At 40.1% G+C, this 21,514-nt stretch overlaps 1 protein-coding gene across 6 annotated transcripts; it reads left to right on the top strand.

Annotated features, from left to right (window-relative positions):
- Window positions 1-376: 376 nt before the first annotated feature.
- LOC149727405 (cilia- and flagella-associated protein 44-like) lies at window positions 377-21,298 on the top strand. Of its 6 annotated transcripts, XM_089889576.1 has the most exons (41): window positions 387-1,031; window positions 2,178-2,960; window positions 3,102-3,137; window positions 3,279-3,755; window positions 4,371-4,414; window positions 4,735-4,884; window positions 5,160-5,237; window positions 5,445-5,547; window positions 5,724-5,857; window positions 5,973-6,055; window positions 6,310-6,481; window positions 6,820-6,927; window positions 7,055-7,174; window positions 7,372-7,470; window positions 7,772-7,972; window positions 8,358-8,462; window positions 8,771-8,956; window positions 9,299-9,408; window positions 9,649-9,773; window positions 9,954-10,205; window positions 10,507-10,683; window positions 11,170-11,318; window positions 11,606-11,824; window positions 12,038-12,163; window positions 12,392-12,614; window positions 12,944-13,086; window positions 13,362-13,550; window positions 13,872-14,056; window positions 14,487-14,610; window positions 15,012-15,110; window positions 15,542-15,735; window positions 16,068-16,182; window positions 16,626-16,806; window positions 17,073-17,197; window positions 17,381-17,557; window positions 18,420-18,616; window positions 18,784-18,886; window positions 19,323-19,445; window positions 19,629-19,763; window positions 20,306-20,395; window positions 21,151-21,298. In XM_089889576.1, the coding sequence occupies exons 1-41, from the start codon at window positions 608-610 to the stop codon at window positions 21,244-21,246; spliced, it is 6,960 nt and encodes a 2,319-aa protein (XP_089745702.1). In that variant the 5' UTR covers window positions 387-607; the 3' UTR covers window positions 21,247-21,298. The 6 variants fall into 6 exon arrangements, with proteins under 6 accessions (XP_089745703.1, XP_089745705.1, XP_089745702.1 ...); XM_089889575.1 differs by lacking the exon at window positions 3,102-3,137 and having other exon boundaries at window positions 3,243-3,755; XM_089889577.1 differs by having other exon boundaries at window positions 377-525; window positions 2,178-3,755.
- Window positions 21,299-21,514: the final 216 nt, after the last annotated feature.

Genomic DNA, 21,514 nt, shown 5'->3' on the forward strand with positions numbered 1-21,514 from the left:
TAGAAGTGGCGGGGGTGTTGCTATGCGTTGCTACGGACAATTACTTCTGATTGGTTGTTTGTAAATATTGGTTTCGCTTTGATAAACACGCGTCATAATTGGTATTTATGAATAATTAATGCGAATTATTTTTTTAAATACGAAAGTAATGTTTTTGTTGTTTAATAATATTCCCTTAGAAGCCACGCATATCAAGTACGTTTTGACATACCCTATTTTTGTAACAAGTTTGTGACAACAAATTAGTACTTCTTTAGGTTCTACTTTATTATATACAGATTATATAAAGTGCAAAAGTTAAATGTTTTCTTTGTAAATTGCCAATAAAAAATGTACATTTCTGTCCCCATAAATTTACCAAAAAACTAAAATTACAAATAGTATCCACGAGCTGGAGCTGCTGAGCGATGTTGGCATGACAACTTATACAAATGTTCGAGAAATAAAATTTTCGAAATTTCGTTATTTTTATCAAGAAGTTGGAATAATATATTATTAAAAGACGATTTTAGGACAAAAGCGCAAGTACGTATCGTTAGAACATAGTTACTTAGCTTTTAGAATTTACAGTAGCGTAGAAAATACGATTCTACTATCTGTTATAAAAATGGATTCGAAACAAAATTCAAAATCGAAAGAAATTTCTCCAAAACCGCCAACAAAAGCGCGTGACTTGAAAGCAGCTACTCATATTTTAAAAAAAGTTGCTTTGCAAAGATACAAAGCTCGATTGCACGCCCTACCCGACAGCCCCGAAGAAAAAAGTGAAGAAAATATCAAAAAATTTCCGGATGGCGAGAATGAAACTTTGCAGAGGCAAGAAATTGAAAAAAATGCTGAAGGGAATAACAAATTTGGAAAAAATTCTGATAATAAAGATTTTAAGGAAAGATTAAATGATCAGAATAAAGATTGTGATGTCATAGTGGATACTGAATCCACCCCAACAGTTGAGACAATTGGGTCGTCTGTTTATAACAATGTTGCTATGACTAATAATGGGGTATTGTCTTCAACAATGGAACATAACGGTAATGTTCACTCGCATGCGCCCTCCACTGGCCTCGTCACTGCATGTTGCGCATGAACGCACAAGTTTGTTATTTCTATTTGTAAGCGGCTCTCTAGGTTACAAAGCAAAAGTTAGCGGTTATTCCTATTTTGTATATTTAAAGTTTAATCTAAGCTTAAAAGTGCTGTTTTCTCTATAGCCCAGTATATGGGTGAGATTACCCAAAGCTTTGCTTTGTAATTTAGTGTTGCCAGTGTTTCCACAATTTAGCTTGCTGCTTATTGTTAAAACTGCCATCATTTTTATAATCTGTCATCACTGCTTTGCTCTGTGTATGTTCATTTTACTGTTGATGTTAGTCTTATATTTATGGCCATTATACAACTCACGCCTCAATGAGTATTATATTCTGTTTCCATCATCCATGCACCAGCATATACCAACAAACTGGCAATGCATATACATGGGCGCCAAACTGTTATAAACACAGGGGAGGCAGGGATAGTTAGTCACACAATCCTGTGAAACAAATCTAACTTATTGGTTGTAATGTTTACTAATTAATGCAGTGTAAAAATATTCTGGGGTTGGCCTGCCCACCCTGCCACCCCAAGTTTGGCGCCTATGTGCATCCGTTTAATCAACTCAGGCTTTATTATTGAATGCACTTTCCCACGCACTGTTTATTCAATCCATCATTGCTTCACTGCATGTTATTATCCGGGTCTTGTATTATTGACAAACCATCATAAATATTAACAATAATATCTCCAGTTGAACCACAGTGAGCCTTGAACCCAACACCCCTACATGTCAATCAAACAAGCCACCTTATTCCTCACGTTGCATGTTTCATCACAATACCGATTGTTTTGCAATAATTTGTCGCTCAATTATCATTATTACATCAAACTTTCCTATAACCTCCTAAACAAAATTTTTCGTAAAACTAAATAAACTGCCTATCTGTTCTTTTACTATAAATCCATTTAAAATAATCCACATATAAATAGATAACTGTATCACATTTCATTAATTAAATAAAATACTCTTAACTGTACAAAAAAAAGTTCAATAATGTTTTGCAGTTATTAGTTTTAATTTATTATTATAATTTATTAAACCTTATTATCATTGATATCTTATTTACTTTTAATATTTCCAGATAATTTGATCGAAGGAACAACTGGTTCATCCGTTCGACAAAGTTTTGATGAAGATTTGAAAAAAGGCGTGAATATTGAGATGACGTCGAAAAACCCAGGTAATGATGTCATCGATAATGTCACTGATGATGTCACTGATGATGTAAGCAATCAAATCGGGGAAACCGAGGGTATAGTGACCTCTAGTGGGCAAGATGAGGTGAAGAGCTCATCGGAGGATGTTGGGGTAAAAGAGGAAGTTGCCGACCCTGTGGAGGATAAAAAGAAAGATAAGGAACAAGAAGAAGCGGGAACGGAGGATGAAGAAGCAGAAGAGCAAAAGGAAGATAGAAAGGATCAAGAAGATAAAGATCTGGATGTTGGAGCAAAGGAAGCAGAAGAAGCTGGTACAAAAGAAGAGAACAAAGATCAGGAAGAAAGTGATGTTGGGAAAGAAGAAGTTGAAGCAAAAGAAAAACCAGTGGACGATTCGGGGTCAATAGTGGAAGATAGGGGTGAAGTGGATCAAAGTCCGGATGTTGCGCTGGTGGAAGGATCAAAAGATGAAGTGAAGGAGGAGGATGGTGCGGATGGTGGGTTGGAAGGAGATGAGATTAAAGATGATGCGGGAGAGGTTGAGAAGAAAGATGGGGAAGATCAAGTGGAGGTTAAGGAGCAAGATGATGAGGTTGAGGAAGTACCAGAAGATAAAGCTGAAAATAAAGATGTTGAAGATAAAGGTGATGTGGGTGGTGAAAGTGGGGTGGCTGGTGATGATCAACAAGAACAAGATGGTGGTGAAGGTGTTGAAGACATTGGTGGTGGTAATCAACAACAAGGTGTTGAAGACATTGGTGGTAATCAACAACAAGGTGTTGAAGACATTGGTGGTGGTAATCAACAACAAGGTGTTGAAGGCATTGGTGGTGATAATCAAAAACAAGGTGTTGAAGACATTGGTGGTGATAATCAACAACAAGGTGTTGAAGAGATTGGTGGTAATCAACAACAAGGTGTTGAAGACATTGGTGGTGGTAATCAACAACAAGGTGTTGAAGGCATTGGTGGTGATAATCAACAACAAGGTGTTGAAGACATTGGTGGTGGTAATCAACAACAAGGTGTTAAAGACATTGTTGATAATGAAAAAGTTGATGCAGAGGAAGAAAAAGTTGACAATGTTGAACAAAATGTTGACAAAGTTGGTAAAGGGGAACAACAAGGTGTTGAAACAGTTGGTTCAGATGAAGATAAAGTTAAAAAAGACGCAGAAAATATTGGATATGATCAATCTGGTAAGGAAGAGGAACAAGGTGTGGAAGCAGTTGGCCAGGATGATGATAAAGTCGAGAAAGACCTTGAAAATGTGGGAGAAGACGGTCAAGCTGGGAAGGAAGAACAACCAGAAACAGGTGGTCAAGATAAACATGGACAAGATGATGTTAAAACAAGTCAGGATGAAGTTAGCGCTGATGCGGATGGTGGTGAGGAAGTTAGTGATAAAGATGCTGCTCATGAAGTCCCTGCCCCTCCTTTGGTTGATAAAGATGAACAAAGTCCTCAAGAGCAACCTCCAGTGGTGGAAGAGGAGAAACCTGGTAAACAGTAGATGGCATGCATGAGTTGGCTTGCTCATAATCATCATTGTTTGTAACTTGTGATGTCATAATCAGCGTTAATTAATTTAATGAAGTAGCAAAAGTAGCATGCAAGATTAAACATTGATCAACCATGTGGTTTATGTTGGTTTGCTGCAATCATTTCATATTAGAAACTAACATTGTTGTTGTTTGTGACAATTTCATTTATTTTCCATTCATTGCATGTTTGTAATCCATGTGTTATTAATCCCATTCACCTTGATTGCTTTGCTTGCTGTTCGACCCCTGCACTATATCGAAACAATCACCCACAAAGTTGCATACATGGTAACTTGTAAGCGGGCACGAGGTGTATGAAACAGAACACCCGTGTTATAATGACTGTCATTACCTCGCCTTGCGAGGATAAATAAGTTACATTTATTTTATACGAATCACTAATTAGATACGAAATAGCCGAGCATTACATGTGTTGTGTTATTAACATTTAATGTATTGTAACCCTGTATGGGCTTTGAACCTTGTACCTTCTGCTTCACCTTAATTGCACTGCTCATATATATATATATATTATTAACCATAGATATTAAAATCTTATTTTTAATTTTTTAGTTGAAGAGGAAGGCCCACCCGCCGATTTCTTCTATGATTTTGAGGTTTGTTTGAGTATTATGATGCAACAATGGACCATTATTAAAATAAGCGCCAAAACCATGAAAATTTTGCAATAATCATTACAACCAATAAGTTAGATTTGTTTTACAGGATTGTGTGTCTAACTATCCCTGCCTCCCCTGTGTTTATATAAGTTTGCCCCTATGTTCTTTGATACACCAATATTTTGTTTGCTTGTAGCACTTACTAAGTTTAATTATCTCTGTCGTAATTTAGAAGGTTTGCCCGCCTCTTACTTATTCCCATTCAATATTTTTCTATATACCTCATTAAATAAACTATTTTCTTTATAAAACCACAGCAATACCAGTCAGTGTCCCGAGTAACAAACGAATCTGGAATCCCATCCAATCTTCTTCAATTCTTCCATTCGTTTGGTTACGATTGTTGTAAAAGATCCAACCTCCATTTATTGAACGGTCCAACTGCTGTGTTCGCTGCTGGAAACTTGGTGAGTATGAGGTGGTTAGTGTTTTGTATGATTGACAGTGAGCATGAGGTGTATGAAGTCACCATGTATGGTGTGCAACACCCGTGAAACCCCTTGATTTCAGAGAGGAATACCTTACTTAACCTCACCACCCTACACCTTACCCTACATACTTAACCACACTACCCTATAGGTCCACCCTACATACTTAACCACACTACCCTACAACTCACCCTACATACTTAACCACACCACCCTACACCTCACCCTACATACTTAACCACACTACCCTACAGGTCCACCTACTCAACCTCAACAGCAGGGAGCACAAGTTCATTCGTAGTTGTAGTGGAGGTGGTATCGGATCAATTGCTGTGAGTATTATAAGATATCTATGTGTGGTGGAGAATCAAGTCCGTATAAATAACGGTTAATTATGTTGAAACAAAGGCTAATGATTCTGGGTATTGTTGGTAAAACTAAATATTCGTTTGGTACACCATTGTTTATGCTCAATACTTGGTGTGTTCATGGGTGTTAGATCAGATCCTGATATTTATTCTATGATCACTTTGTTACAGATTCATCCAAGTGGAAAATATTTTGCCGTCGCAGAAAAAGGGAAGAAACCACATATTTTGGTTTACGAGTTTCCCTCGATGAAGTTGTACCGAGTACTGCAAGGTTTGTGGTGTAATATTGTAACCAATGATTTAACTTATTTGTCCGTGGTCTGTTCCATACGCCTTAGCCCACTTACAAGTTACCACATATGTAACTTATTTATCCTCGCATGGCGGGGCAACAACAGTCGTTATAACACATTATACCACCACCCACCTAACCCCTAATATACACAGGGGGTACGGAACGCGCGTATTCATTCGTTGACTTCAGTCCTAAAGGTGACTTGCTAGCCTCTGTCGGTTCCGCACCTGATTACATGTTAACTGTTTGGGATTGGTGCAAGGAGAAGATTATGCTGAGGTCAAAGGTACAATATATTCAACATGTGTTTCCATGATTAATATTCTTTCCAACACTGAAGTAGAACTTATTGTACACGTGTTATCATGATTAACCCCTAACGCTGAATCCTTCTTCCCCAGGCTTTCTCACAAGAAGTATACCGCGTAACTTTCTCCCCAGAACAAGAAGGTCAACTCACATCCAGTGGAACAACTCATATCAGGTGCAAATGTTTGTTAGGTCAGGGAGTGTAATAATGAATGTATGTAACTTAATTATGCTCGCATGACCAGAAAACGACAGGCTTTATAACACGGGTGTTCTGTTTCATACACCTCGTGCCCGCTTACAAGTTACCATGTATGTAACTTTTTATCTTTGCATGACAGGGAAACGACATGCGTTATAAGACGGATGTTCTGTGCCTAAACACACGCAATAAACACAAGTGATGTTTATATTCACAATATTCATCAGGTTTTGGAAGATGGCATTCACATTCACTGGGTTAAAGTTGAAAGGTGAACTTGGTAGATTCGGCAAGACATCTTTGAGTGACATAGAGGGATATATTCAACTACCGGATGGAAAAGTGTTATCGGGGTGCGAGTGGGGGAATATGCTGCTGTGGGATGGTGGGCTTATTAAGGTGGGTGGGGGGTGGGGTTGACCAGGGGTGTTGATACTCTATATGGGTGAGGTACTACAGCTAGGCCAGCCATGGAACCTTGGATTTTGACCATAGTTGCCCATTACCCCAACATTGTATATACACATTTTATATGGGTGAGGTCATATTTCGTGGCATGCCATGGGACATAAGATTTCGGCTAAAGTTGGCCTGTTACCACAAAACCCAGGCTGCTACCACATTTGGCGGGAACCTGAAAATATTTTTTTAATGCTTTTAAATATGACCTGTTGTAGTCTGTTGTGGTAAAAGATATTTAGAATAATATACGATTTGTAATTCTAACTATTTACCAGGTTGAGATCTGTAAGAAGAACCTGAAGCCATGTCATGTTGGCTCCATTCAACAACTTGTGATTGATGAAGGGGAACTCATAACCATTGGGTTGGATGGTTATGTTAGGGTAGGTGGGGTGTGGGTTCAAAGCCAGGTTAAGGTGGGAGAACCGGGGATCCTGGATTCGAATCCAGTCCAGGGTTGAAGAACCAGGGATCCTGGGTTCGAATCCATGCTAACACACTTACGTTCAGGTTTGGGAGTTGGAAGCGATTGACACAGCGGACACAACGGATGATTCGGACAAGTTTGAAGTTGAGCCGATGAATGAATTGAAAGTGGGGACCGATGTTCAACTCACAAGGATGGTTAAGGTGATATCTATGTTTATATTGTTTCTATGGGGGTTGGTGTGGTTAAGTTTTCTATGAATGAAGGTAAATGAAATTTAAAACCAATGACAGTTTTTATAACACGGGTTTTCCTTTTTATATACCTCGTGCCAGCCCATGAGTTACCAGGTACATTCCAATATATAATAATAATAATAATTATGTTGATGATGTTCCAGGCTGCCGAAGATGAGGACACAGAGGAAGGATCATCCATATGGTACGCACAAGATGCAGGTGGTGGGATATGGAAGTTGGATCTTTCATTCTCACATACGGTAATACAGGGGTGTGTAATGTAGTGGTAACCACCAGGTATAACATTAAGTGTATGGGATGAAACAGGGGTGACATCATATGTTTTACCACCCGAGTTTTCAACCTAAAACATTGGGGCCTGCTGTTGGGCATCTATATAACATACAAGCAGAGCCTTCTTGAATTCACCACATTAATCAATGCAGTTTCCTATGTTTTTTAAACAATGTCAGCCCAGATTTTGCCGCAAACACTATCCAAGATTATTACAAGCATGAAATCTGATAGAAATGATAATATTTCACCCAACTTTCTTTCCAGACGAAACCTCCTGCGAAGCTTCATTCGTTCACGAGCGGTCCAATCGCGGGCCTCGCCTCGTCACCATCGAGCCACTTGGTGGCGACAACGGGCGACACCTTCGTTCGAATCCACGATTATTTAACAAGGAATATTTTGTGCGAGTTTAAATCGCCGAGTGTTCATTCGAGGGGAACGGCGCTGATATGGCCGAATAAAGTGGTGGGTTGGAGTATGGGTGGGTGGGTTGAAGTATGTGTGGTTAGGGGTGGTATTTAGGGCTGGGGGTTACTTTAGGGGGGGGTTGGGGTCAGGTAATGGGCCAACTGTGTGTTCTAAATCTCAGTTTTATAAAATGAACTTTACTGGGTTAGGAAGGTTGGCCAAAAGTTCGGGTAATGTGTCAACTTTAGCTTGAAAGTATTCATGGTTGCCTCTTATTGGGGAGAATCTTATTTTGATTGATTGGGTGACTGGCTACTGTGCAACAACATTAGTTATGAGTTTAACCTTTTTCCACAAGTAGTTTTACTCGTAGCATTATTTACCAACTGCCTTTTGTTATGTTGACCACACCTTTGTTATGTTGACCACACCATACATGCAGGTTGATCCGAAAGGTACCACCATTATTGGTGGCTTTTCCGACGGAATACTTCGGGTGTTGACACTACGTCAGGTAGATGGCGCCAATGAGCTTATTCTAAACCAGGTAATAGAAATAATACAATTAAACAACTAATCGTCATACATGTATACATGTTTATAATTATGAGTGAAAATAAGTAGAAAAAGGTTCTTCTTGCATTTTGTGCCAATATTTGATTTAGATATTGAGTGTCTGGGTCAACTATATCCCTATTATTCCCCACTAAACAACCTGCCCATACTATCCAACTTGTAAGCTGGCACGAAATGTATGGAACACCCATGTTATAACCAGTGTTGTTTCTAACCTCCCGAGGATAAATAAGTTACATTGTTTCATACAAACCCCTCACCCACACATAACCCCCCTAGGTGATGAAACCTCATTCGTCCACCATCACGTCCCTTGCGTTCGACAACACTGGTGAGATCCTCGCAACAGGGAGCACCGATAAAACCGTCTTCTTCTTCTCGGTTGATGCGGGTGGTTATTCACCAATCGGGTTCGTGAGCATTCCTGGGGAAGTAACCGGGATGGAATGGTCGCCTCCGGGATTCGTGAGTATTATAAATTGCTATTTGGGTAAAACTAATATTTCTATCATTAAACACAAAAGGATTTATTTGTGACTTGCTTTGTGTTGAGCTGGAAAATATTGTGCTGTTTTGCAACCTATGTTATATCAGAAATAACTCTTCTGGTAAAAAAAAGGACCAACATTTTCTCTGTTTCTTACTGGAAAAAAGTGTAAAAAACATACTGTTAGCTACCAGGTATACTATACTAATCGGTATTCCTCTTCCAACCTCGATGTTGTTTGTTGGATGATAGATATAGCGTTGACCCATATTTCTTTCAAGTCTATACTAACCCCCAACCCATCCATTATACCCTCACAGCCCGACACGACCCTCCTCGTGTCTTGCAGTAACGGGAAAGTTATTGAGATTACGGCACCCTCGCATACAGACACCTCACATTCATTCAAGTTATCAGATGTTGCTATGAAGTGAGTGATAGTACTGGGTTTTCACATTATATGCCAAGTTATCTATATTTACCATTATGGGTTGTCCCTTCATTATTCTACAATGTTTGTCGAAATTTTTATGAACAATATTAGTTTGTTTAGAATGCTATTCAGATGGATTATGTTAAACCCAAGTTATAAAAATTGAAAATATGGGATATAATTTCAAATATTAAGTTACTTCCTTGAACCTGGGATACAGTTGTTGATCTGTTGCAGGTACTTCACATTTCAAAGCATTAAGTCCAGACTGAGGAGAGATGAAGAGAGAGAAAGGAAAGAAGTAGAGAAGAAAAAAAGAAGAAGGCAAAGGGAGAAGGAATTGCAAAGAAGAAAAGACAGAGGTGAGAAGTGGCACAAGACACTTAACGACAGTTGCAATAATGGGTTGCTAAATTGTCAGCCATACATAAAAATTATCACCCACAAAGTTACACACGTGGTAACTCACGAGGTGTATGAAACAGAACATCCCTGTTATTAATTTTGATCTGGGTTGAATGAATGATGTCAATCTTTATCAGGTGAGGAGATAAGTCCGGAAGATGCTGCTTCGTTCCTTGAGGAAGATCCCGAGGATGTTGATGAGGAAGAAGAGGAATTATTCATCCCCCCGCATCCCAACAGTGTTCTCCAAGCATCATATCTGCTCCCGGGAAGATTCATGGCATCCATGGATGGTTATGATGCAGGGTATTTATACGAGTGTGTCTTCAAGGATGAAGATCAGGATGAAGAAGTTTCATCAGAGCCAACAAGAGCCATCCCCGTTAAAGGTGGGAGTTAAAGTGTGAATATTTTGTGGTTCGCTTGTCTGGGGGGCGCGGGCTTCAACATCTGGTGAGGATATGGTAGCACCTTTGGTGTTGGGGTAATGGGTCAACTCTGATCTAAATCCCAGGTCTCAGGTGTCTCACTGAAGCCTCCCACTTATAGGATAGAATCTTTATTATTACTTGTCTATAATCTGTCTCAGTGGATCTAGATGACTTTAATCCTTTGTCCTCTGTAGAACCTTTTATAGATTACTCTCACACTGCCGTCCACCATTTTATAACAACCCCCCCCCACCTCCAGATTCCTTGGACGTCCCAATCTCCCGTATCTCCTTTACGACCGATCGTCGCAAACTTGTGGCCGGGTTCCTTGACGGAATGATCCGTGTTTACCCACTAGAGGGAGATCCAGAGCTCCCATTCGACCTCGATATGATGGGCGCACATTGGGACATGAACATGCATGATAATGATACTGGTATGTTGTTGTTGTGGGTGTTAAGTTGTCAAACATAGGGAACCTCATTGATCAATGTGGTGAATGCAATATACTTTGGCTCTGCTTGTTTGTATAAACACCTAACAACAGGGTAAAATCTGGGGTGACATTGTTAAAATACAGTTACACTCATAGTTGTCAAACATAGGGAACCTCATTGATTAATGTGGTGAATGCAATATACTTTGGTTCTGCTTGTTTGTATAGACACCTAACAGCAAGGCAAAATCTGGGGTGACATTGTTAAAACGCAGTTACACTCATAGTTGTCAAACATAGGGAACCTCATTGATTAATGTGGTGAATGCAATATACTTTGGCTCTGCTTGTTTGTATAGACACCCAACAGCAGGATAAAATCTGTTTTAAACTTAAAACATGGATGTTAAAACAGATGCAACCCCTGTTTAAAATCTTGATCTGACATACCACCCCATGGACCCCTAACATTACATATGTACACAGGGAGCATAACGAACATAGTGGAAAGCTATGATGGGGCGTATCTATTCAGTGGGGGATCAGATGGGAATATATTTGGATATCATTCCCTCGCTCATGAAGAAATTGTGAAGAGCATGGAAGGAAAGAGAGCAAAGCTACCGACACCTAAGGTGGGTGGGTTGGGATATAAAATATACTTTGCAAAGTTTATACCACCAAGGTGTTTAACTGGTTCTGTAGTACAGTGGTTAGAGCTCTTGCGTTGTATCCCAAGGGTGCTAGGTTCAAGGCTTGATGCTGCCACCCCCACATACACAATGTTACTTCAATAGAAACGCAACGTTAGCAAACTTATTCTGCACAACCTACTAAACACTTTATAATGACTGTGTCTACCTTGATTTACAATATCACCCTCTACATTCAAAGTTATGCGCAATATTTCCTTCAAAAACAGAAACGCATCGTTGGGGAGATGAGCGTGGACGACATCAACGACCCACAAGCTTACAGCATTGAGGATGCCAAGTTGAAAGCTGAGCACGATAAGATGATCCGAGATGCAGAAGGGAAGAAGATGGCCGAGAGGAGGAGGGTGGGGAAACTGAGGAGGACTTTCCTCGAGCTGCTGGAGAAGAATAACGATCTTCCAGAGGATGTTAGGCTTAAGAAGGCGGTTCGTTTGTGTTTCATGTATGGATAAATGCTTATTTACTATAAGTAATATTGTGGTAGGAATCCCATCAGACACAAAATAACGCAGGTAAATAGCTGTTATAAGACTTATATAAACTTATCCAGCTACACATGTTGTTTTGCTATGTTTTTTAAATAAATGAATGTCACTTTGTCTTTGCTATAATTTTTGTATATTCTCGGGCGCCACTAGGAGTTTGAGTTGGATCCCACCATCCGGCACAAGATGGAGCAAGAGACAGAGTCAAAGATAGAGCGGGTGAGGTTGGAGATGATGTGGGAGAAAGAGAAACTATCGTTGGTTCATCGCAAGTTGGAGGTGGGGTGTTTGTGGGTGGTTTATATACGTTATACTTATCCATCCATGCTTATATGATAAGTATTAAAAGTGTTTGGGTAAATTGGTTTATATGGGTGATAACTAATTAATAAGCAGAGATAACTTTAACAAGATCGTACTTCATAGCATTTAAGTCAGAGTTTGCTCGTTATTATACTGTTGTTGGACTACAGCAGTAATAATAAGATCTCTATGTTGTTTCTATAGCAACGCTTCCGTTCCCAACTCGAGTGCGACCGAATCATCGTCCATTCGTTCAAATCGAGCCACACGGTGTCCTCGTACAGGGTTGCTAAGTTACCCGATGAGTTCTTCACGTTGAAGGACGTTGTTGAACAGCGTGTTCGGGCAGCAAGCCTTGCATCTGAGGGTGGGGTGATGGGGCTGATGGATGGTGGGGCTTCTATATCATCGGGGAGGGGGGGTAAAGGTGGGTCAGTTCTATGGTACCCTGGCCTCCATGTTGCTTTATCATTTTCACTCTTTACAATTTGGTTTTTGGTTTTCTGAATTGTTTTTTAAATAAGTTACATTCGTTTTCCTGCCCACCCCAAGTCGTTGGGAAAGACACTTAACAACAATTGCTCCAACCCAGTGGTTACTAACGGGTTGTCTAAATTATCTGCCATCAACCACAAAGTTACATACATGTTCATAAGCGGGCACGAGGTGTATGAAACAGAACACCCGTGTTATAACCATTGTTGTTGCCCCGCCATTTGCATAAAATCTCATCAACTTAACCCCCAACCCCCACAGACGATGATGAACTAGAGGAAACCGTCATTGAATCGAAACAAAAGAAATCTTCGTTACTTCACGGGAGGAAAGCAGAGAAAGTCGCCAAAGCTTTGAAGAAAGCTGAAGAGTCCAAGATGAAAAGGGAGAAACGTCATAAAGAGGTTTGTGATGTCATAATTAAAACCATCGAAGTCATTCTGCACCTATGCTATGTATATCAAAATGTCAAACTAAAAAAACTTTTTTAGACTAAGTTTTATTTATGTTAGCAGTAGTTGCCCTAAAGGCCTAACCCTTCAAAATAACTACAAACAACTCCCTTTTTGTATCAGTTAAATTTGTCTTAATTATTCAGTAAATATACAATATCCATAACCACACCACATACCCCTCATATACACTTTATAACCCTCACATAACCCCCCTATATAAACAGTGGGAGGAATTGTTCCGTAGCAAACCTGATGAGAATTATGAAGATCCAGCCGATGTTTCAGCAATCAAAGACGCACAAGCGAATATGGGAGACTTTAAGCTGAAGACGTCACCTGATTACGTGGTACCCGAACATCTGAGAATGGATACTGAGAAGAAGCGATATCAACTTTTAACTTTACTGGGATTGGTGGGTGGTGTGGTTAACTTGTGGTTAACTTAGATATCTATGCAAACATGGAAACCCATATCTTGGACACAACTCCCTTCTCAAATATTTTGGTTTACGAAACATTTTTAGTGACCTCGGAAGGAAAAAAATCGTATCCTGTATATCAACTATGTTATAGAAAGAGTCTAGAAGACGGTCTTCTATTCGTATATACAAGAAGTGCGAGTTAAATAGGCAAAATCTGACTCAAGGTTCTCTAACAAGGACCTCACCCATATCGAATATATACCGTTGCCCCTCCACTCAAGGATAAATAACTCATACACCCTTCCCCTCCAGATCCATCGAGCAAAATCGGACTTCAACGAGAAGTTAACGACGCTCCGTGATTGGAAGCTCTCTTCCATCATCGAGATGAAGAATCAACTCCAGGAGTTGAAGGAGATGCAGAGGAGGATGGTTAAAGATGAGAAAGTTGATCTTCCCATGATCCCACGCCCGCATCCGGATGAACAACCGCACAAGTTTGTAACTTTGTTGATACGTTGATTATGTTTGTTAATTATTGGGGTGGTAACCAATAAGTCAAGCTAAAGCTAACTTTGTCTGGGACTCTGGGAATTAAGTAAACCAACTAAAGTATATTATGAACAACCGCACAAGTTTGTTACTTTGTTGATTAAGCCGATTGTGTATAAGCAGAGTGGGTGTTGGGGGAAATATGACAAAAATCCTTGGTCATCATACAAGGACCCATATAGAATAGAAGCTGATTAACATGAGTGGCAGACATGGATTAGTTAAGCTTGTGCCTTTTGTTGTTTTTTGTACCTAAGTCTGTTTAAACCTAACTTCTGCCGGTAGTAACCCTTTATATTACCCCCCTTCCCCAAGTCAAGACGTTTTTATGCTGAACAGACTTATGCTTTTACTAATCCACCATTGTAACTCCAGGAGGTACGAGTACACACGCGACACCCTGCTTAAGTTCGAGGAAGATGAAAAGATGAGGGAAGAAGCTGCTGCTCAAAAGAAGAGGCAAGGAGGTGGAGGACTCTTTGGGGGGTTCGGGGATGAGGTGGGTGGGTTGGGGTAAAATGGTACAGGTTGTGGGTTGGGGTAAAATGGTACGGGTTGTGGGTTGGGGTAAGATGGTACATGTTGTGGGTTGGGGTAAGATGGTACATGTTGTGGGTTGGGGTAAGATGGTACATGTTGTGGGTTGGGGTAAGATGGTACATGTTGTGGGTTGGGGTAAGATGGTACATGTTGTGGGTTGGGGTAAGATGGTACATGTTGTGGGTTGGGGTAAGATGGTACATGTTGTGGGTTGGGGTAAGATGGTACATGTTGTGGGTTGGGGTAAGATGGTACATGTTGTGGGTTGGGGTAAGATGGTACATGTTGTGGGTTGGGGTAAGATGGTACATGTTGTGGGTTGGGGTAAGATAGTTTTTATCTTTTTGTTATCATCTTCAGGGTGAAGGAGGAGCAGAAGATGATCCTGATCTTCTCCATGGGAGGAGGAAGAGTGTGAACAGTGTTGCCACCAGTGTTGCCAGTAAACTTGGACAAAAGGTGGGTTGGTTGTGGTGTATACGGGTTCAATGCTCAAATTGTGCGTGTATGTATCCTTGGGTAAGACACTTTACCTTAACTGCTTCAACCCAGTGATCACCTATGGGTTGTCTAAATTATCAGCCACACAAAATATTAATCATCCATAAAGTTACATACGTGGTAACTCGTAAGCAGGCATGAGGTGTATGAAACAGAACAAAGTTACATACATAGTAACTCGTAAGCTGGCACGAGGTGTATGAAACAGAACGACTGTGTTATAACGACTGTCGTTGCCCCGCCATGCGAGGATAAATAAGTTACATACGTGGTAACTCGTAAGCGGGCACGAGGTGTATGAAACAGAACACCCGTGTTATAACGACTGCCATTGCCCCACCAATAACAACAAGCGACAACACTCGATTTCAACTTTGTACCATCCCCAGCCTACAGCTAGCAGCCACAAACCCACAGTACTGGAGATACAACTCGCACAAATTGAAAAGATTCGAATAAAATATCAACGAGATCGTTTGTTACGCTTGATTGAAGAAAGAATGATGTCGTTTGATGCAGAATTACGATTGTTACGTCACAATAAAATAAATCTGGACGTGGATTTAAAGATGGCAGATCTGAGGTGATGTTGTTTTAAATCATAATGTGGCTTTTTCTTCCAAGCTAATTTACCCAGTAATGTTCGTACACTATTATGATATTGTTTGTTCATGTAGTAGTTACATTACACTAATTGAATTTTATTTATCTCTGTGAATGCGATGGTGAAGATAAAATTAAATAAAAACGTGAATTAGCAGCAAAATTGTTAAAATGCACTACGGGTAAAAATCAGTGTCAGATAAAGTGTGATTGCTAAACTAACAAAATTGCAAAATTCTTTATCAATAACTATGTCAGTTATACTTGGCAGATAAGCTTGGATATTTATACTAACAACATACATATCAACAGGCAAGTGACTTTGCTGGAGGAGCTCCTTCTGTTGAAAGAATATGAGAAAAGGGAAACCACCCTAAGCGGGAGGGTTGTTGGGAAGCGAACCGAACTCGCAGAGATTAATGGAAAGGTGGTTGTGATGTCATAGTAGCGTGTGGTGTGATGTCATAGTAGTGGGTGGTTGTGATGTCATAGTAGTGTGTGTTTAACACGAATGGGGTCTAGATGGTAGCACCCTGGGTGTTGGGGTAATAAACCTACATCCCAGGTCTCAGGTGTGCCTCACTAAAGACCTCACCCTTATAGAATAGAATCTCTATTATTGAGTGTTTGTAAACTGCCTCAGTGGATCCAAATATACTTTACATAATACCAATTCTTTAAAACATGAATTTAATGATGTATGCATTATTAGTATGAACATTTCAGTGATTTTATGTAAAGATTGGCTGACAGTTATTCAGCCAACCTTGTCCTCTCTTGCCCAATGTACTTAAACTTTTCCATATTTTTTCCAATCTTAAAGTTTTTATACAGTTTTCAATTATCTTTAATTACTTGTTCAAAACCCAGGCAGTTGATATGCAAACCCGTCTCGAGATGAAGAGACGCGACATTGATCGTTTGTTGGACCGCGAGAAATCCCTTCACGCATCGTTCAGCGCTTCCCTGGGTGATAATAATAAGTTCGCTGACTTCCTAAACAGAGTGTTTAAGAAGAAGATTAAGCGAAGCAAGAAGAAGGTTATGGAAGGTAAGGGTTCTGTGGGTATCTGTGTTGTGGGGGGGGGGTATCTGAGGGTTAGCTGTGGGGTTAGACCCTAGTGCCGTAGTAAATTGGTTAGAGCGTGCTCCTCTAGGCTAGCGTAGTGTTTTAATGATTGTCATTTTTTTGCTAATTGCCTCTGTTCGTTGTTTTAGTTAACCAGATCTTCGCTATCGTATTCAAACATATAAATAACAAATTATGTTATGTAAATGATATTATGTACAAATAAACAAATTATTATGACATCACAGAGGGTGAAGAGGAAGACAGCGACGTGTCGTCATCGGATGAATCCGATTGGTCGAGTGAGGAGGACGAGGATGACTCGGTGGAAGGTGGTTTCGATGACTCAGCATGTCCACCAGGGTGTGACGAGGTGAGTCAGCGAATTTAAATTATTTTGACATTAATTGTATTGTGTATAAATTTACTATTATATTCAGATGGTGCAGTGGTTGAGAAACACTTTTTATGACACAACAATGATCATTATTCAGTTAAATTAATTCTAGATATCACATTCGGGGATATTTACAATAAATATAAATGCCACCGACAGGCATTGTTTGATTCTGCGTTGGTTCTTCGCGAGAAACGACTCGACCTGGAGGAACAAATCTTGGAGGAGAAGAAACTTGCCGAGACATTAAAGAAGGACGTCGATGGCTTGTTGAAGAAAGCTAAAGTGATGGACGCTCAGCTTAAGACAGCGCTTGCTGATCTAGAGGCTTTCCAGGTTGGTTTGTGATGTCATAGTGTGGGGTTGTGATGTCATAGTGTGGAGTTGTGATGTCATATTGTTGAACAATGTTGAGGAACTAATGTAAATGATGGGTATAGTAAAATTAAATGTAACTTATTTATCCTCGCATAGTTGGGCAAGCCTTGCTCAAAGAGTTGCAATAAATAAATAGTCGTGTTACTATATTACAAGGAGCCATTACTATTACTACCCAAGAACTTGTAAATCTACAATGTTCGATATTATGCCTAAATTAAAACATAAAATAATAAAATATTTCAAAAAAGATTCTTCCAAAACAGTAGTACGACCGTTCAAAAAAAATAATTATTCTCTCCAAGTAAAATTTGTCAATAAAACAAACCACAAACAACCTCCCCCTTGTAAGAATGAACCAAACCATGTTTTACAAACTAAAGTTTCAATATTTGATCCGTGTTAATCCTTATCTTAATTCTAAAGTTGGAGGGTGAATGAATATTTTATGTGGAACAAGAAAATAAATCCTGTTCGTGATGTCATAATATCCATTATTAATGGAACAATAAACTTTGTTTTTATTCAATGAACATTATAAACAACATTAGTCTTTTGTTGTTTCATGAAATTAAATATTTAATGAAATGCAAATCCATGGTCAAGACATTTAACAACAATTACTTTTAACCCAGTGGTCATTAATGGGTTGTCTAAGTTATCAGCCATACAGAAAACAATCACCCACAAAGTTACTTACGTGGTAACTTGTAAGCGGGCACGAGGTGTATGAAACAGAACACTCGTGTTAGAACGTCTGTCGTTTACCCGCTGCATCAAAATATATAACACCCACCAATTAATGTTGTTTTTATATTAGGTTGAGAAACAAGGCAAGTTGAACGAGCTTGACGTGGTCGTGCCTCTCCGTCTCCACCAAGTGGAACACGTTTACAACGCAGTCGTCCCGTCCGACCTCTCCCAATGCTTAATATTCGCCAACAATTCACTGAGTGGATTGCAACGAAGGATCAAGGAGTTACAACACGAGAAGTCGGAACAAAGGAAACTTTATAAGTGGGTTGGGGTGTTATTATTGTACGTGGGTTCTGTATATAATTTTCTAAATTGTCAAGATGATTTCAGTTGCTTCGGCAATTTTCAAAATATATGTACATGATATGACATCAAACTTCATTCGTACCTTATTAAAAACCTAATAATAAGTATGTTAAATATTGAAGGGGTGCGCGTCAACAACACGTTCATCTGATCAAGAATCGAAGGAGCATGGAGGATCGAATCGAACAATTGGAGGAGAAGTGCGAACACATGATGATGCTGAAGGTGGGGGGTGGGGGGTTGGATGGGTCAGGGTGTGGGTTGTAGGGGGTCTGGGGGGTTTAGGGTTGGGAGTGCTAAATGGGGGGTGGTAGAGGGTAAAGAGGGTGGTTGGGTGATATCAAGGGTTGGACTGTTAGAGGTGGGGTAAGAAACGTGTGGATGCTTATGAGTCTGGATTTATTAACTTACATATATGTATGTGGGGGGAGGTAAAGGGGGTTAGGGAAAAGGTTGTCATTGTCTAAAGTACAGATTGGCACGCAGTCATCTTCGTTAATAACCAATTAAATCGCTATGTTGAACATTTTCATATTTTATATTTTAAAACGGCTCTTGTTGCATTTATTTGCTTACTGACGTTCTATACAGCTCGTCTTTATCAGGATGATAACACACGTGCAAGGTATTACATATAGTTAACATTATGATTGTTGTTTAGTTTGGCAGGATTGTGGATTTGGACAAACTGGATTCAGTGACGATAAACAAGAATGTTGAAGAACTGAAGGAACAAGTTCGCAGGCAAGAGGTTAAGAATACAAAGGAGTTGTTGAAGAGACAAGTACGTTGGTTTGTTTATTATAATTATCCTAACATGATGTATATGACTGTGGGCATGGGAGTGGCAACCATGGGTAAGTCACTCAAGTTCCCACCAACGAAGATATAAATGACCAAACCAACCAAAAGTCATGCCTGCTTATCCACACACTGCAAGAACACCAACATTGATATTTCAACACAGCGGCGAATAGACGAGTTACGTGAGCGAATCACGGAACTAACGAGAGACAACACGATCAGGTTGGAAAGATTGAATGTCCTGGCCAATGATAAGGAGGAACTTGAACAAGGGTTGGATCATAGACAACGTACCATGGTGGGTGGTTGGGTATAGGGGGTATATGGGGAAAGGCAGGGATAGTTGGTCAATTGTCATGATAAATCCAACTTATTCCCAAAATCCGGCGCTGTGGTATAGTGGTTAGCGCGCCTGGCTCTCACGCAGAGGTAATGGGTTCAAGGCTTGACGCTGCTACCATTGTGGGTGTATGTGTCCTTGGGCAAGACACTTAACGGCAATTGCTCCAACCCAGTGGTCAATATTCAATTAAATTATTGGTTTAAATGTTTATTAATGAAGTGTAGAAATCACCAGTCATGTCCCTAAGCACAAAAGGCAGGGGGGAGGCCACACAATCCCGGTTGAAAATGTTTCACAATTTTTGTACCAATGTTATATTGTCAATATAGGAATGTCACTGTGTTCGAATTAATCTTTCTTGGCTCTCCTTTAATTTAAATTGTTTTACAAATTAAGAAGAAAGTTAAAAAGTACTATTTTAAGTATAACTGGTAGCAGAAGTTAGATTGGATCTTATCATTATATATATTATATTATCATCATATAACAACAACCAGGAATTGGAGCAGAAAGGCCGCAAGAAAAGTGAGATTCGTGAACAACACAGACTCGTACAACTTGTACAACTACAATCACAAGAAATACAAGTATGTATATTATTATGTTTATATGGTGGGGTAAGATGGGACGTGTATGTATGGTAGGGTGGGGTAAGATGGGACATATGTATAGTAGGGCGGGTGAGATGTGACGTGTATGTATGTTCGGGTGGGGTAAGATGGGACGTGTATGTATAGTAGGGTGGGGTAAGATGGGACATATGTATAGTAGGGCGGGTGAGATGGGACGTGTATGGTCGGGTGGGGTAAGATGGGACGTGTATGTATAGTAGGGTGGGGTAAGATGGGACATATGCATAGTAGGGCGGGTGAGATGGGACGTGTATGGTCGGGTGGGGTAAGATGGGACGTGTATGTATATAGTGGGTGGGGTACGATGGGACGTGTATGTATGGTCGGGTGGGGTAAGATGGGACGTGTATGTATAGTAGGGTGGGGTAAGATGGGACATATGTATAGTAGGGCGGGTGAGATGGGACGTGTATGGTCGGATGGGGTAAGATGGGACGTGTATGTATAGTAGGGTGGGGTAAGATGGGACGTGTGTATACAGTGGGTGGGGTACGATGGGACGTGTATGTATGGTCGGGTGGGGTAAGATAGGACGTGTATGTATAGTAGGGTGGGGTAAGATGGGACGTGTGTATATAGTGGGTGGGGTACGATGGGACGTGTATGTATAGTAGGGTGGGGTAAGATGGGACGTGTATGTATGGTCGGGTGGGGTAAGATGGGTAGTGCAAATAAGCCCCATCTTTTTAACTCCTATATTCCACCCATAGGCGTTGAAGGAGGAGATCGGCCTTCTATCAAGGAAGGGAGGCCACATATTACCCCCAGCCCAACCCCCACTTGGACAAGATACCGAAGTTTTGTAAACCTTTTATTTATAAATATATATCAAGTGTTTAATAAAGTTATTCAAGATTATCAAGTTGTGTTCCTTACTACCGAGGGTGGGGTTCGAACCTGGGTCATGACGTCACTGTGTAATGACGTCGATAATCGAGCATCAGAATAGCAACAATCGCTTTCAAAACGCAACGTCATTAAAATTTTAATTGTGACGTAACAAACCAGATCCGCAGCACGTATATCTAATATGACGTCATTAAAATTTAATTATTACGTAACAGATGCAGAACG

This window comes from Ciona robusta, chromosome 12 (assembly GCF_009617815.1).
Source record: "Ciona robusta chromosome 12, ASM961781v2".
Lineage (NCBI taxonomy): Eukaryota > Metazoa > Chordata > Ascidiacea > Phlebobranchia > Cionidae > Ciona > Ciona robusta.